The sequence below is a fragment of the Ranitomeya imitator genome, chromosome 8, assembly GCF_032444005.1.
Source record: "Ranitomeya imitator isolate aRanImi1 chromosome 8, aRanImi1.pri, whole genome shotgun sequence".
Taxonomy (NCBI): Eukaryota; Metazoa; Chordata; class Amphibia; order Anura; family Dendrobatidae; genus Ranitomeya; species Ranitomeya imitator.
Window position 1 is genome coordinate 194,654,901 of NC_091289.1, and position 12,492 is coordinate 194,667,392.

At 46.1% G+C, this 12,492-nt stretch overlaps 1 protein-coding gene across 2 annotated transcripts in view; it reads right to left on the bottom strand.

Annotated features, from left to right (window-relative positions):
- The window catches only part of PIGK (phosphatidylinositol glycan anchor biosynthesis class K), a 123,869-nt gene that overhangs the window by 107,242 nt on the left and 4,135 nt on the right, over window positions 1-12,492 (bottom strand). For both annotated transcript variants that reach the window (XM_069738305.1, XM_069738304.1), the window contains exons 2-4: window positions 12,401-12,454; window positions 10,177-10,268; window positions 3,155-3,290 (exon numbers count right to left, since the gene is read on the bottom strand). In XM_069738305.1, the coding sequence (XP_069594406.1) occupies window positions 3,155-3,290; window positions 10,177-10,268; window positions 12,401-12,454 (282 nt within the window). The remainder of the gene's footprint in view (window positions 1-3,154; window positions 3,291-10,176; window positions 10,269-12,400; window positions 12,455-12,492) is intronic.

Consider the following 12,492-nt stretch of genomic DNA (forward strand, 5'->3'; position numbering starts at 1 on the left):
GTGCAAGTTTACTGACGGATTCTCAGTTGGCTCATTTTACATCCAGCAATAGAAAGAAAAACAGAAAGCCTGTATCAACTAAACGCTGCAAAATTGTTAATGAAACCCAATTGCAAAAAAATATTTTTGGCCCAAAATACGTGCATTTAAGTAAAAAGAAAATCCCCTCAAGGCGTCCATAGCATTTTAATTGCTATTTAGATAGAGGTTAATAGAAAAACATAACACGAGAAGCTAATCTCTCTGTCCGGCACCTGGACTAATGGGTGTGACTCCAGGGAAGGAACGAGCAGAGGGGTCTGCGCCTGCAGAACCGGTGACCCCCAGGACCACATTATGCACCACTTCTATGGAGGGCGGTAGGCCAGGACGCTCATGGCGGCCCACGACGGCCCTCCAGCACAGAGTTGAAGAATGTGTCAGTCACGGACGTCTCATATCGAAGCTTCGCGCTGCAATTGCTGCACATACAATTACACACAGATGAGAAAGGCGTCAGATGCAGAAATCAGCGAGTCAGGGACGGGGTGGGCGTCCTCACTGTCACTTTTGCCATTTTCAAAAGAAAGCAAACAATGTGGGAGGGAAGAGGTTTATTTTTCCATTGCATTAATAGTGCTGAAGTTTTCACCTCTCGCTGTGTGGGGGGAGGAGGATTAGTAAAAGAAAGTTGAGTAAATCGGATTTTCGGCAACGCTCGTCACACGTGGATAAGAGGCTTTAGAAGATTTGGTGCAATGGAGAACACAGGAGGTGAGGACACCACCCACCCGCACTTATCCCAGGGACACGGCCCCAACAGGAGGAACAACTCTACTCCGATAATACCGAGCAGATTAAGGAAATCACTTAAAGGGATATTCCCCATGTTAAGAAGTCCTGGGGGATGCAGCATCGGGTTCTGGCGTCTGTTTGTCGATGATTGTCTGGATTTCTATTATATGCACAGATTGTCTTGCACAATAGACAGAGATGAAATCATCCCACTACATATAGATCATACAGGTCTGATAGGAGAGATGGCGTCCCAGGAGCACGGCACCATCCCAGCCAATGGCTCCACGTTGCATCTTTCTGCAGATAACTTGGCTGTGACCCGTCTGTGCCAGCAAAACGGTGAACAAGGTGCACTGCTTGATCAGCAATGCAGGAGATCGGTGGAAGTCTAACATATGGCGGCTCAAAAAAAAAAATTCTTCTCATTGTGTAGTGGTCGTTCTACTGAAGTGAATAGGAGCTGAACTGCAGTGACGGGGAGCGGGCGCTACACTGTGACAGAGCTGCATTATCATGGCTGTGAACAGCTTCTACATCCAGAGCAGAAAACAGCTCATCAGTGGAGGTACCAGCTGTTGGACCCCATGGATCTGATATTTATGACCTATCCTAAACATCAGGCATTAATATCCCCCATACCTGGACACCCCCATTAAAGGGAACCTTTCATGTGATTCACGCAGCCTGAAACACGAGAAGAGTCAGAATCCGGCTGCGTTATTTCAGCCAGGTAAGTTTTATTCAGAGAAAATAAGGTCAGCTGAGGGCTGCGTGTCTCGGAGACTAGTCCAAGCAGCCGGTCTCAGGCGACTTCTCTCTGCCCTGCTCCGCTAGACTGAGCATTATCTCCCTGTGTGAATAGAGACCGGTCAGTCCAGCGAAGCAGTTCGGGCAGGATCCATAAATGACTGGCCTCTTCAACTAGTCACTGAGGCACAGTCCACGGAGGAATTTACAAAGTGTTTTCTCTGAAATGCTGCAGCGTAAACCGTACACAGCGGCAATAATGCAGCCAGGCTCCGGTTCTTGCTGCCTGTGGTTTGGGCAACGTGAATCAGATGAAAGGATCCCTTTTTGTATCGTATCCACCTGTCCTGTCCAGTAATCAGATGTGGTGAAGTATATCGTGGCACAGCTGCGTCGGTGCTCAAGATAGGTTTCCCACACTAGTAAACATATAATAGGTAAATAACTTGGCACTCAACTTGTGAATGGTGATGATATTAAGAAATGGATTTTTATTACTTGAATAGCAGTCCAGATTAAACGTTTCGGTCAAACATTAGACCTTCTTCAGTAAACCGACGGCTTATATGACGGCAAGTGTAGAATATCACGTTGATGCACACCACTCGCCCATCTTATATTGGAGCGGACTTTACAAGTGTGCCCACTCTATGAGGACTCCTAAGGAGCTCTAATCAATAGACTTCACACCATAACTCCAGCATTTTATGCCAGAATATAAGAGATCCAGACTCTTTCTTTTCTATGCTATTACATTGGGTATCACCCTATCTCCTGAAACTACAGTGAAGATACCCAGCTTCTTGCTCACGTTGAGCTACCTATACTAGGGAATTCATTTCACCTTAGAGGTCCGTTTGAAACCACATCATAGGACCTAGTCTACATCCAGTGATATTCTACACTTGCCGTCATATAAGCAGTCGGTTTACTGAAGAAGGTCTAATGTTTGACCGAAACATTTAATCTGGACTGCTATTCAAGTAATAAAAATCCATTTCTTAATATCATCACCATTCACAAGTTGAGTGCCAAGTTATTTACCCATTACCTATTACAGTAATCAGATGTGGACTTTTCCAGCACAAATCCACACAAAGTCCACAGCATGTCCAAGATGTGCAGAGATGAAGTTGGGAGCAGCACTCCTTACTGTGGGGCAGCAAAAAGCAACAACATGTGCAAGATAAGGAACAGGATGATCGAGGCCCGGGAGGTGCAGCAAAGTGCATGACTTCAGTGCAGTGTCCACGCCCACTTGTCTTTTCCCAGTGCATTAGCATACAGTCAGTGACGTGAATTTTAGTGATGTTGCTGTACCTAATAAAACGGACACAAAAGGACATGCAATGAGGCCCCACGATGGCTCCGGGAGCTCGTCAAGCCCCGCAGCGGCTCTGGTATCGTGGGCTCGTCAAGCCCCGCGGCGGTATCGTGGGCTCGTCAAGCCCCGCGGCGGTATCGTGGGCTCGTCAAACCCCGCGGCGGTATCGTGGGCTCCTCAAGCCCCGCGGCGGTATCGTGGGCTCCTCAAGCCCCGCGGCGAGTCAAGGTGGTAAAACGACCTGAAAGTTTCCCTACAATAAAAAGACAAGTGTCCGCTCCAATCCCAGAACAATGTGATCTTTACCTCGTATCCCCTGTAGTCGACCTCCACGTTATCTCCATAGACATTCAGCTCCATGTTTTTGTGGCTGAACACGGTCGCTGGTTTCGGATTCCTGGGGTTACACGCCATGTCATCAGCAAGCATTAGGATGATGTGGCTGTAATAGGCAAAAAGAGAGAGCGTCATCCAAATATGCCAACACATACATCTTACAGGACAACCAGCCTGCATATTAAGGGAATGTAACAAGAAAGAAGAGGAAGCGAAGGACTACAAGGTCCAGCCCTGGAGACAACAGCCTCTCCATTATCAACACTAACAGAAGCTTCTATATCCGTTGCCTGCTCGTTAAGCATTCAGAATTTTTGATTATTGCACATGATGATTATTCTTGAGAACTGGCATTTTTACCCCTTGAACGGGATTCTATATTTGCTCCATAGAAGTTGGAGCTATATTTCTGGCACACAGCACCAAACCCCTTGTGAAGGTCAATAAATTCTGTGAACCTGCATCAACCACAAGAGGGAGCTCTGGAGCAGATTGTATACTCTTCATGCACTGCACTCAGTACCACAGTCAGCCATTTACTATGTATAGAAGGGGAATTTGGAGCTTTGTATCAGAAACAATTCTCTGAGCAGTATACAGAGTTATAGAAATGAGTTTTGGACTTAATGACATGATATTAAGGTGGACAACATTCTCTTTTTAAGCCATGTTGGAGAGCAATCAAGGCACACGTTATTGTGAATGGTGTAATGGCTTTTCCCACATCCACCATGTCTGGAGTCCTCTGGACAGGACAACAGAAGAAAAGAACAGAACAAAGTAAATATCTTCTAACCTTCCCGTCTCACAAAGAACATAATTCAAACACCAATCCAGCCGCTGCAACCACCGCACACAGAAAACGTAGATTAATCTAACAGGTCAGCTTATAAAATATACATAAAAAATGAGACTTAAAGAGAATGTATTAAAGAGAACATATTGTGAGGATTGTCATCCTGGGAACGAGGCCGTTACACGTTTCTTATCCCGTTCACCTGCACAATAAAGTGTCTGGAAGGCGAAATCACAAAAGGTAGGACGTTACTTTCTAATAGTAATTACCGTAAAGCAGATTTGGTACATTGGCCAGTGATTGGGCGGGCGGGCTAGTAAAGACTGTGGTGAACCAGGCACTTGGAGGAATATTCCCAGTGCCGTCACAGTATATGGCGAGGATGTGCCACCACCATCATCCGCAGGATCCAGGGACACAAGAGGTGCAGTGTCAGCATCGCACCCGTCTAAGATTTCCCTGCAGAGCAGCGCTCCCGACCTCCCGGGTGTGCAGAGACCTGCAGGGTGGCAGAGTGACCAGGCTGTGCTGCACTTTTGGAAAAAAAAGAAAAAAAGAAGGTTTGCACTCACCCAGCCTGGTAAAACAATGAAGTATTTATTAGGACATGTGCCAAATGGACAAGGAGATCATGTTGACCACAGGATTCAATCCTCTGGTCAACATGATCTCCTTGTCCATTTGGCACATGTCCTAATAAAGACTTCATTGTTTTACCGGGCTGGGTGAGTGCAAACCTTTTTTTTCTGGATTTCATGCACTTTTTTGGTTATGCACCCTGGGCGCCCGTATGTGGAGTAGTTGGTATTGGTACTGGCATAGCAGCATAGGACACGCTGATAGATGATCACGTAAGGCAGCAGTGCGGGTATTTTTTTCTTTTTTTTCACTGTGCTGCACTTTTCCCTGCAGAGCAGCGCTCCCAACCTCCGGGGTGTGCAGAGGCCTGCAGGGTGGCAGTGTGACCGGGCTGTGCCTCATTCTTTCCTGCACAGTAGGGATCCCGACCTCCTGGGTGTGCAGAGAAATCGGCAGTGCCACTTTTCACCTGAAGGGCACCAGAGCGACCCTATAAAAGACTCAAGTTATACAGAGGCAAAGATGAAAAAAGTCGCTTAGAAGATGCAGCCGAGGTCTCAGGGGCCATAACATTGGCTGCACCCAGCAATATAATGCTCCGATAGGTATTAGCGAGCGGGTCAATGGACATCATCTGCAGATATGAACATGGCAGCATTGGTATCTGGCGCATGCCCTGCCATCCTACCTCCAAAAAACAAGCACAGGTTAACTAACATCCTATGAAAAGTCTACAGGATTTACCCCAATTAGAAGGCTATGGCGTACCCTGTGGAGGCATCAGCTGCATCTATAGGATAACGACTGATGCGGTTATTACTGATTGGGATTTACACCTCTCCTTTGAGTGACTACATAGTGGGGTTGTCCATTATGTAGATCAGTGGTCCCCAACCTTTCTGGCCTTGAGAGCCACATTCAGCTTAGCGAGAGGGTCGCGAGCCACATTCTGCACTGATAGAGGGTCGCGAGCCACATCTAGCTCCCACCCCCTTCATAGTAGTGTCAAGCAAAGCCCCCATTACAGGTATAATGATAACCAAAGCTTTTCCACAGAAATCACTCCAGAGCAGTACACTGAGATTCAGGGGTTCCCACAATACCCCCATTCAGTATTCTCCCAACACACTGTCACATCCAGCTTTGAAACCTCCTCTAACAGGTAGTATAAACCTCCAGCGTACCATACCTAAAACATCCCAAAACCTCCAAGACCAGTAAATGTGCATCCAGATCTGCAATTCTGTGCAGGGCTACTAAAAGAACTCACCATTTTGAGATGTGGTCTTCATACCTGTTTGATAGACCTGGACCTAATGCATCAAGCTGGCAGACAGTCGCGAGCCACAATTCATGGGGCCACGAGCCACATGTGGCTCCCGAGCTACGGGTTGGGGAGCCCTGATGTAGATGATCTATGCTCAGGTCCGACACCTCTGGCAGGAGCTGGGTGTGCACAGTGCCGCACACAGTGTTGTGGCCATTCTCAGTACTGCAGCTGCAGAACGGCCACTGCACAGTGTGTGGCACTGTGCTGGTCAGCTCTGCACCATGTGCGCTGCTTCTGCTCGGCCTCCTGGACTATGGACATAAAAGCTGCGGTCATCAATGGTTGCCTTCTGTTAAGATCTATGGAAATTTGAAGGTATGTTCATATGTGGGGGAAAGAGACGTGTATGGATTCTGTCGCAGAAATACAAAGATAATTAAAAAAAATAAATAAAATCCACGAGCATCACATGCCAATCCTGCTGCTGTTTTTACTTTAAGCATCTGCAAAAGTGCAAAATCTGCCGTGAAAATCTGTGCAAAGAATTACACATGAAGCAGATTTAATAATCCACAGAGGACGGATTTCTGTGTGGAAATTATCTGCACCATGCAGACGAGATTCTGAATCCCACTTACTTTGCTGCTGCTGTAACCCGCTGCGGACTTTCTGCCTCCGAATCCCCTAATCTGCAGTGTGTGAGCATTGTGGTTCCTGCAGCGGCTGAAATAGTCGGCACTCGTCCTACGTTGGAGGGTCCCTACTGTTAAAAGGGGTCAATTTATGAAAACAACCCCAGTGTATATACCCTGGCGGGGCATCAGGAGGTCATCACACAAGGTGGTCCTGAGCTCATGATCCCCCTCTATGAGCAATTCACAATCTAGAAGACGTCTGACGTTATACGAATGGCTGCCATATAATACTGCATTCTGCTTGCAGCGGCTGCTACAGTAAAAATTCCAATCTGTCTGCACTTTCCCAAGGCAAAAAATTGGCTGTTTGTGGGGGTACCAGGAGACATTTTCTAAAAAAGGAATGTCTCTGATAGAACAATGCCTTTAACAAAGCTTCATCCGGGCAGCTGCTTTTCCATAGGTTCATCGGCCGCGGTCAGGGCAGGACCTGCCAGGCTGCGGTCAGGGCAGGACCTGCCAGGCTGCGGTCAGGGCAGGACCTGCCAGGCTGCGGTCAGGGCAGGACCTGCCAGGCTGCGGTCAGGGCAGGACCTGCCAGGCTGCGGTCAGGGCAGGACCTGCCAGGCTGCGGTCAGGGCAGGATCTGCCAGGCTGCGGTTAGGGCAGGATCTGCCAGGCTGCGGTCAGGGCAGGACCTGCCAGGCTGCGGTCAGGGCAGGACCTGCCAGGCTGCAGTCAGGGCAGGACCTGTCAGGCTGCGGTCAGGGCAGGACCTGTCAGGCTGCGGCCCCTCGATGCCGGCAGCGAGCCGATGGAGGACGCGTCAGGCATTTGATCTGGTAAGACTTAGAAATGAAAACACCGTACATAAGTAACACGCGTCCTCAGGAGTCGGCTGCCAGATTCTGAGTCACCTTTCATGTGAATACCCGGGGGAAGAGAAGCAAACTCTTTTCATCTGTTGATTTGCGGATAATAAAAAGGAATGTACTGTACTTTCTGTTCCAAAAATTATTCCACAGCAACACAAACCTTAAAAAAAGGTGTTTCCGGCATTTATGTGACCGCCGGTGACTTTGGCTGTGGCCCCCATGTATTTTCTCCTCTTTTACATCCATTTATCTCCTTGCGGCTCATAATGTGCAGATAAATGGAATCTCAAGGTGACATTAGAATAGGAAATTGCTAATAAAGCGCCGTCTTCTACACGGACATCACTCGTATCTGTGCAGGATCACGGCTTGGCATGCATTAGGGCCACGGCCACCAAACAGACTCACTGGCTGCAGCCAAACTACAATCCCCAGCATGCCCTGCTTCACCATAGCATGTTCAGAAGCAGGGGCGGGCTGGGCCAGGTGGCAAAGGGGCATGTGCCCCCCCCCCGGAATCAGAAGGCAGATGTGCAAGCAAGCAGCAATGGAGGAAATACATTTCCCAGACTCCAGGCAACACTATAGCACGGCCATATATATCTCCTATTACCTACTATATAGACATCTATGGAGCTTGGCTAGGAGCATTGTTTAATTAACCCCTTGCCTCCCCCAGGAAGTAACCGTACGCCCTAGGGAATGTCCTAGTGCATGGCTTGGGGGCTCTCTTACATAGCCGGCAACGGCCTCTAGTGATTGGACTTAGCTCTGATCTCTGCTGTTTAGCCAATGTAGCTTAGCTGGGAAGGACAGGGTTAAATTCCAGCTCTGCAGAAAAAAAAAAATCCCGAAACCAACTAAACTCTATTATCACTTAAATGGTTCCCTCCTGGTGGGGTGTCTGTGTTTTGCCTGCAAATTGCCCCTCCTGCTAAACTAGTGCAAGTGATCAAAGGATCGCAGGTTCATGTGAAAAATCCAGTAGTTAAAAGAAAAGCTTTTATAAATACTGTATTTAAAAAGCAGAAAAGTTTGAATCGTTCCCGCTTTTGTTCAGTCCAAAAATAGAAAAGATTAAAATATAATATTTGGTACTACCGTGAGCATAAAAGTCTGAGCTATTAAAATATATAATTATTTAATCCATAATGTAAAACATCAGAATTGATGCTTTTTGGTCACCACACCAACCCCTAAAAAATGCAGTAAAAAGCAATCAATACGCTGTATGCACCCGTAAACGGTACCAAGAAAAGCATCAGTTCACAGAGCAAAAAACCCTCGCACAGCTCCATCCACGGGAAAAAAAAAAGTTACAGATCTCACGAAACACCAATAAATCAAATTTTTGGGGTACAAATTTCTGAATTTATTTTAACCACTAAAATATATTAAAGATAAAAAAAACACAAGTTGGAATCACCACAATCACACTGCGGTACCAAGTCTTTATCGCAGAATAACAAAACCCCAAAACAAGGGCTAACCTGCAATTTACCAATTTCATTGCACTTTTTGTTGTTTTTCAGTAAATTGTATTGTAAAACAAACGGTGTCAAAACTACAAGTGAAAAAAAACACAAGCCCTCATACGGCCAAGAGGTCGGCTCTTGGAAGACAACGTGGGAGAAAGAAAGTGCAAAAATAAAAACTGTCTTTATCCTTAGGGGATTAAAGGAGTTTTCTGTATATTTTAGAGCTCTACCTTATTCCATTCATCCAGCAATCCCCAGAGCAGGGCTTTGCAGTGTGAATGGGGCCGAGGTGTTGGCCGTCTCCAGTCCATTCATTCCCTACGGGACAGCGGAGTATAGCGATTACCCTGTAGAGAATGAAAGGAGCACAGAGGTGCAGGATCGGCTGCCACTACATTCAGATGGGGATTACTCCTTTAAGGAAGGGAGATAAACAGCTGCTGCAGAACACCTCTGGAACAGAAAGAAAGGATCAGAAAGGTTAAGATCTGACCAGTGATAGGGGTCATTGATATCATCTGGATGATTATGACCAGTGTAAAGCAGATCTGTCTCCAGGATATGACGCCCTATTAATTAGCTCATGAATACAGCCAGCTCCCTCGATTATTTTTTTTATCAGTCGTTTTTGGCACCAAATTCTCACTCCAGGAATAAAGTAGTTGAAGCATCCAAAAGAACGTGTGGAGGCTTCATGTCTTATTTCCAGCAATAACTTGTGCCAGCTTTGTTAGAAAAAAAAAAAATGCACAAAATTGAAAAAGCTGAAAAATGAAAATATAGACGGCAGCACTATTTATCCAGTGCATGGCTGCGCTCGTGTGTTTTTTTTTATCTTTCGCTCTACTGTCACCTGTCAGTAACCACAAGGTGTCAGATAGATGGGAGTCCGGCTCCCCACCAGCTGCCATATCCAGGAAGAGAATAAATGGCGGTGGTAATGTAGGTGCACACCAGGACCCCCATGCTGGAGATAGGTGGGACCCGGCAGGAAATATCATAGATTTATGGCATACGCTGTGGTTAAATATCGAAAGCAGGGCTGATGATGGATCTGACCAGGACCCGAGGAAAGAAAAGAGTCCACATGTCCTTAATTTCAGAGGATGAAGCCAGAAAACATTCACTGGAACCAGTGGGGATTGGTTCTCACATATTATTCGGCCCTATATCATTAAGAAATTAGTAAGAATATTGAAAAGAACATTGTATTGCAATATTGCCCGCTGAAATAAGAGACAATCGCAACCCAGAGGTGATATATCCATCACTGTATACACATTACCATTACCTACAAAGACAGCATAGGTTTTAGTGACAAATGATGTATATGCAGAGAAATGATAAGCTCGCTCTCACCTGTCGGGGATTCCAAGTCTCTTTACACTTCTGTACACGGAAAGAGTATTTGCCACATGTCGGTAATTGAACCAAAATCGAGAAGTACAAACCTGAGAAAGAACAATAGTGCCAAGGATTAGCAATACCACAAATATAAGCAGCAAGAGCCCAATATGTAGAATACAAGAACCCTGATACTATACATCAAGTGATTGATTCAGCACATTGTAGAGCACCGAGGCTCCGCCGCCGGCACCGAGGCACCACCGCCGCCGGCAAGGACTGACAGCAGCCCTGCTCTTAGTAACCTGATGTTTACCCTGGTTACCGGCATCGTTGGTCGCTGGAGAGCTGTCTGTGTGACAGCTCTCCAGCGACCAAACAGCGACGCTGCAGCGATCGACATCGTTATCGGTATCGCTGCAGCGTCGCTCAGTGTGAAGGTACCTTTACACAATCTGTTTGGTCGCAGAGAGGATGGAGTGAAAGTTCTCTGAGGGATCAGATTGCAGCTGCCCATTAGGTCTATGGAAATTGGAGAGCCGAGTGAAAAAGAGGCAATCACAAGCAGATCTGCGCTGCTGCTTTCTAGTAATTGTTTTATATCACCTCAGCGCTACATTTTCAGCAGCACTTAGTACTGCTGTATGATTTCCTGCATGCTGCTGCTTCTGTAGAAAGAATAATGGTATGCACTCTGATCAAAATAATTTGAGGTGCTGGTAAGACAGACCCGAAGGCCCAAAGAGTCATATAACCAAAAAGCCGCTCTCATACTCTATCACATCGGACTGTACAGAACCCTGGGTGCAGCGGTCACAGCGGGAGCCAAGACATCCAGCATCCCCCACTACCTCAGTGCATCCTACTATACTGGGCATATATGCACTCTGGCTCAAGGACAATACAGGTCCGTCACGTCCAGTCCTGTCTTACCAGTAAGGGTGTGTGGACTCATTAACTCCCCTCCCCCCCACATCTATTGCACCATTTTGAATTCCATACGGAAGTACTGCAGCTCCAAACCGTAACAGGCTCAGCTTATGCGTTACAACGCCACTATTTGCCATTTGCTTTCATCTCTATGCACTTTATTGCTGATGACACCTTAGGATTTACGTTAAAAAGAATGCCCACCTGCTTTCCTTTTCTGCCATTTGTATACGCACTTCTGGAAAACCAAGTAACCCCATGAATAAGACCCTGGTGAGTCGAAACGTTGGGTTTGGTCTAATCTGAATTTATTGTGCTTCATTCTATTTCATGGCAACTTTTTTTTTGTAATAAACTTGTTGAACACTTTTTGCATCATATAGAGTCTGAGTGTGCGGTAATTTTTTGGTTATATACTGCTGCTTTTGAACATGTGCTACATAGAGAAAGGATTCCCACATATCTGTGTGCGCCGTGTATGGGAGATATCACAGCAGCTAGTCTTTGCCCCAAATAACGGCATTCAGTGCAGCTTACTACAGTTTTTTTTCCTTCAATATAGGTGCAGCATTGGTTTATATAGTTTTATAGGTAACAATATAGATCGGTATTGCAGCCATTTCCATCTCAAAATCTCATCATCTACATAGCGTGCCCTAAGCTCCTAAAGAAAGAGACATGATTAGTTACTGCATGGGAACCTGCACATGATGGCTGTGGGTGCAATACCAGTGAATTGCAAGGATGAATGATGGGGCTCCCGGACCAGTCCGGTTACACAAGGGGTTGAACACTGTTTTTTCACTTGTGATAATGCAATGATTGAAAATGTTCTGTGGCGCTCAAAAAGAGGAGCGCTTAATAGGTAAGTAATGCTTCTTATATTAAAACAACTTTTTGAAATTCCCAGACAAAACACCAAAAAACAGGCAAAGATGCTTACCTGTCTAAATAGGCCTCAATACAAATGCACAAGCAGGGTGCAGCGGACCCAAACAAAATAGAAAGTGCACAGGTGCAATACCTAATGAAACAGCCAGCCTTCAATAAGGGTTTGGCCGTGTGGTACACCAATGCACTAAGATAAAATACTCTGTATGTGGCGTGTTCACAAAATTCCCAGACAAGCCAAATTTAAAGGATTGTTCCCAATTTGACAACACCATCCACTCCAGCAACTCTGTGCCAACAGAGGGGATCCTGAGTGATTGGCATGACATAAGAAAATGGCGGAGACGGTCCCTTTAAGCATGTGTAAAGATCTACAACATCATAGCCTCAATGAAAGCAAGAAAAACATAACACTTACCAAAACTGCCCAGTTATTTGTGTGTCCGCTTCTGAAGAAGTGTTCCGCCTTATTCTAGAAATACAAGACAATACAGGAAAGTTACATCACCA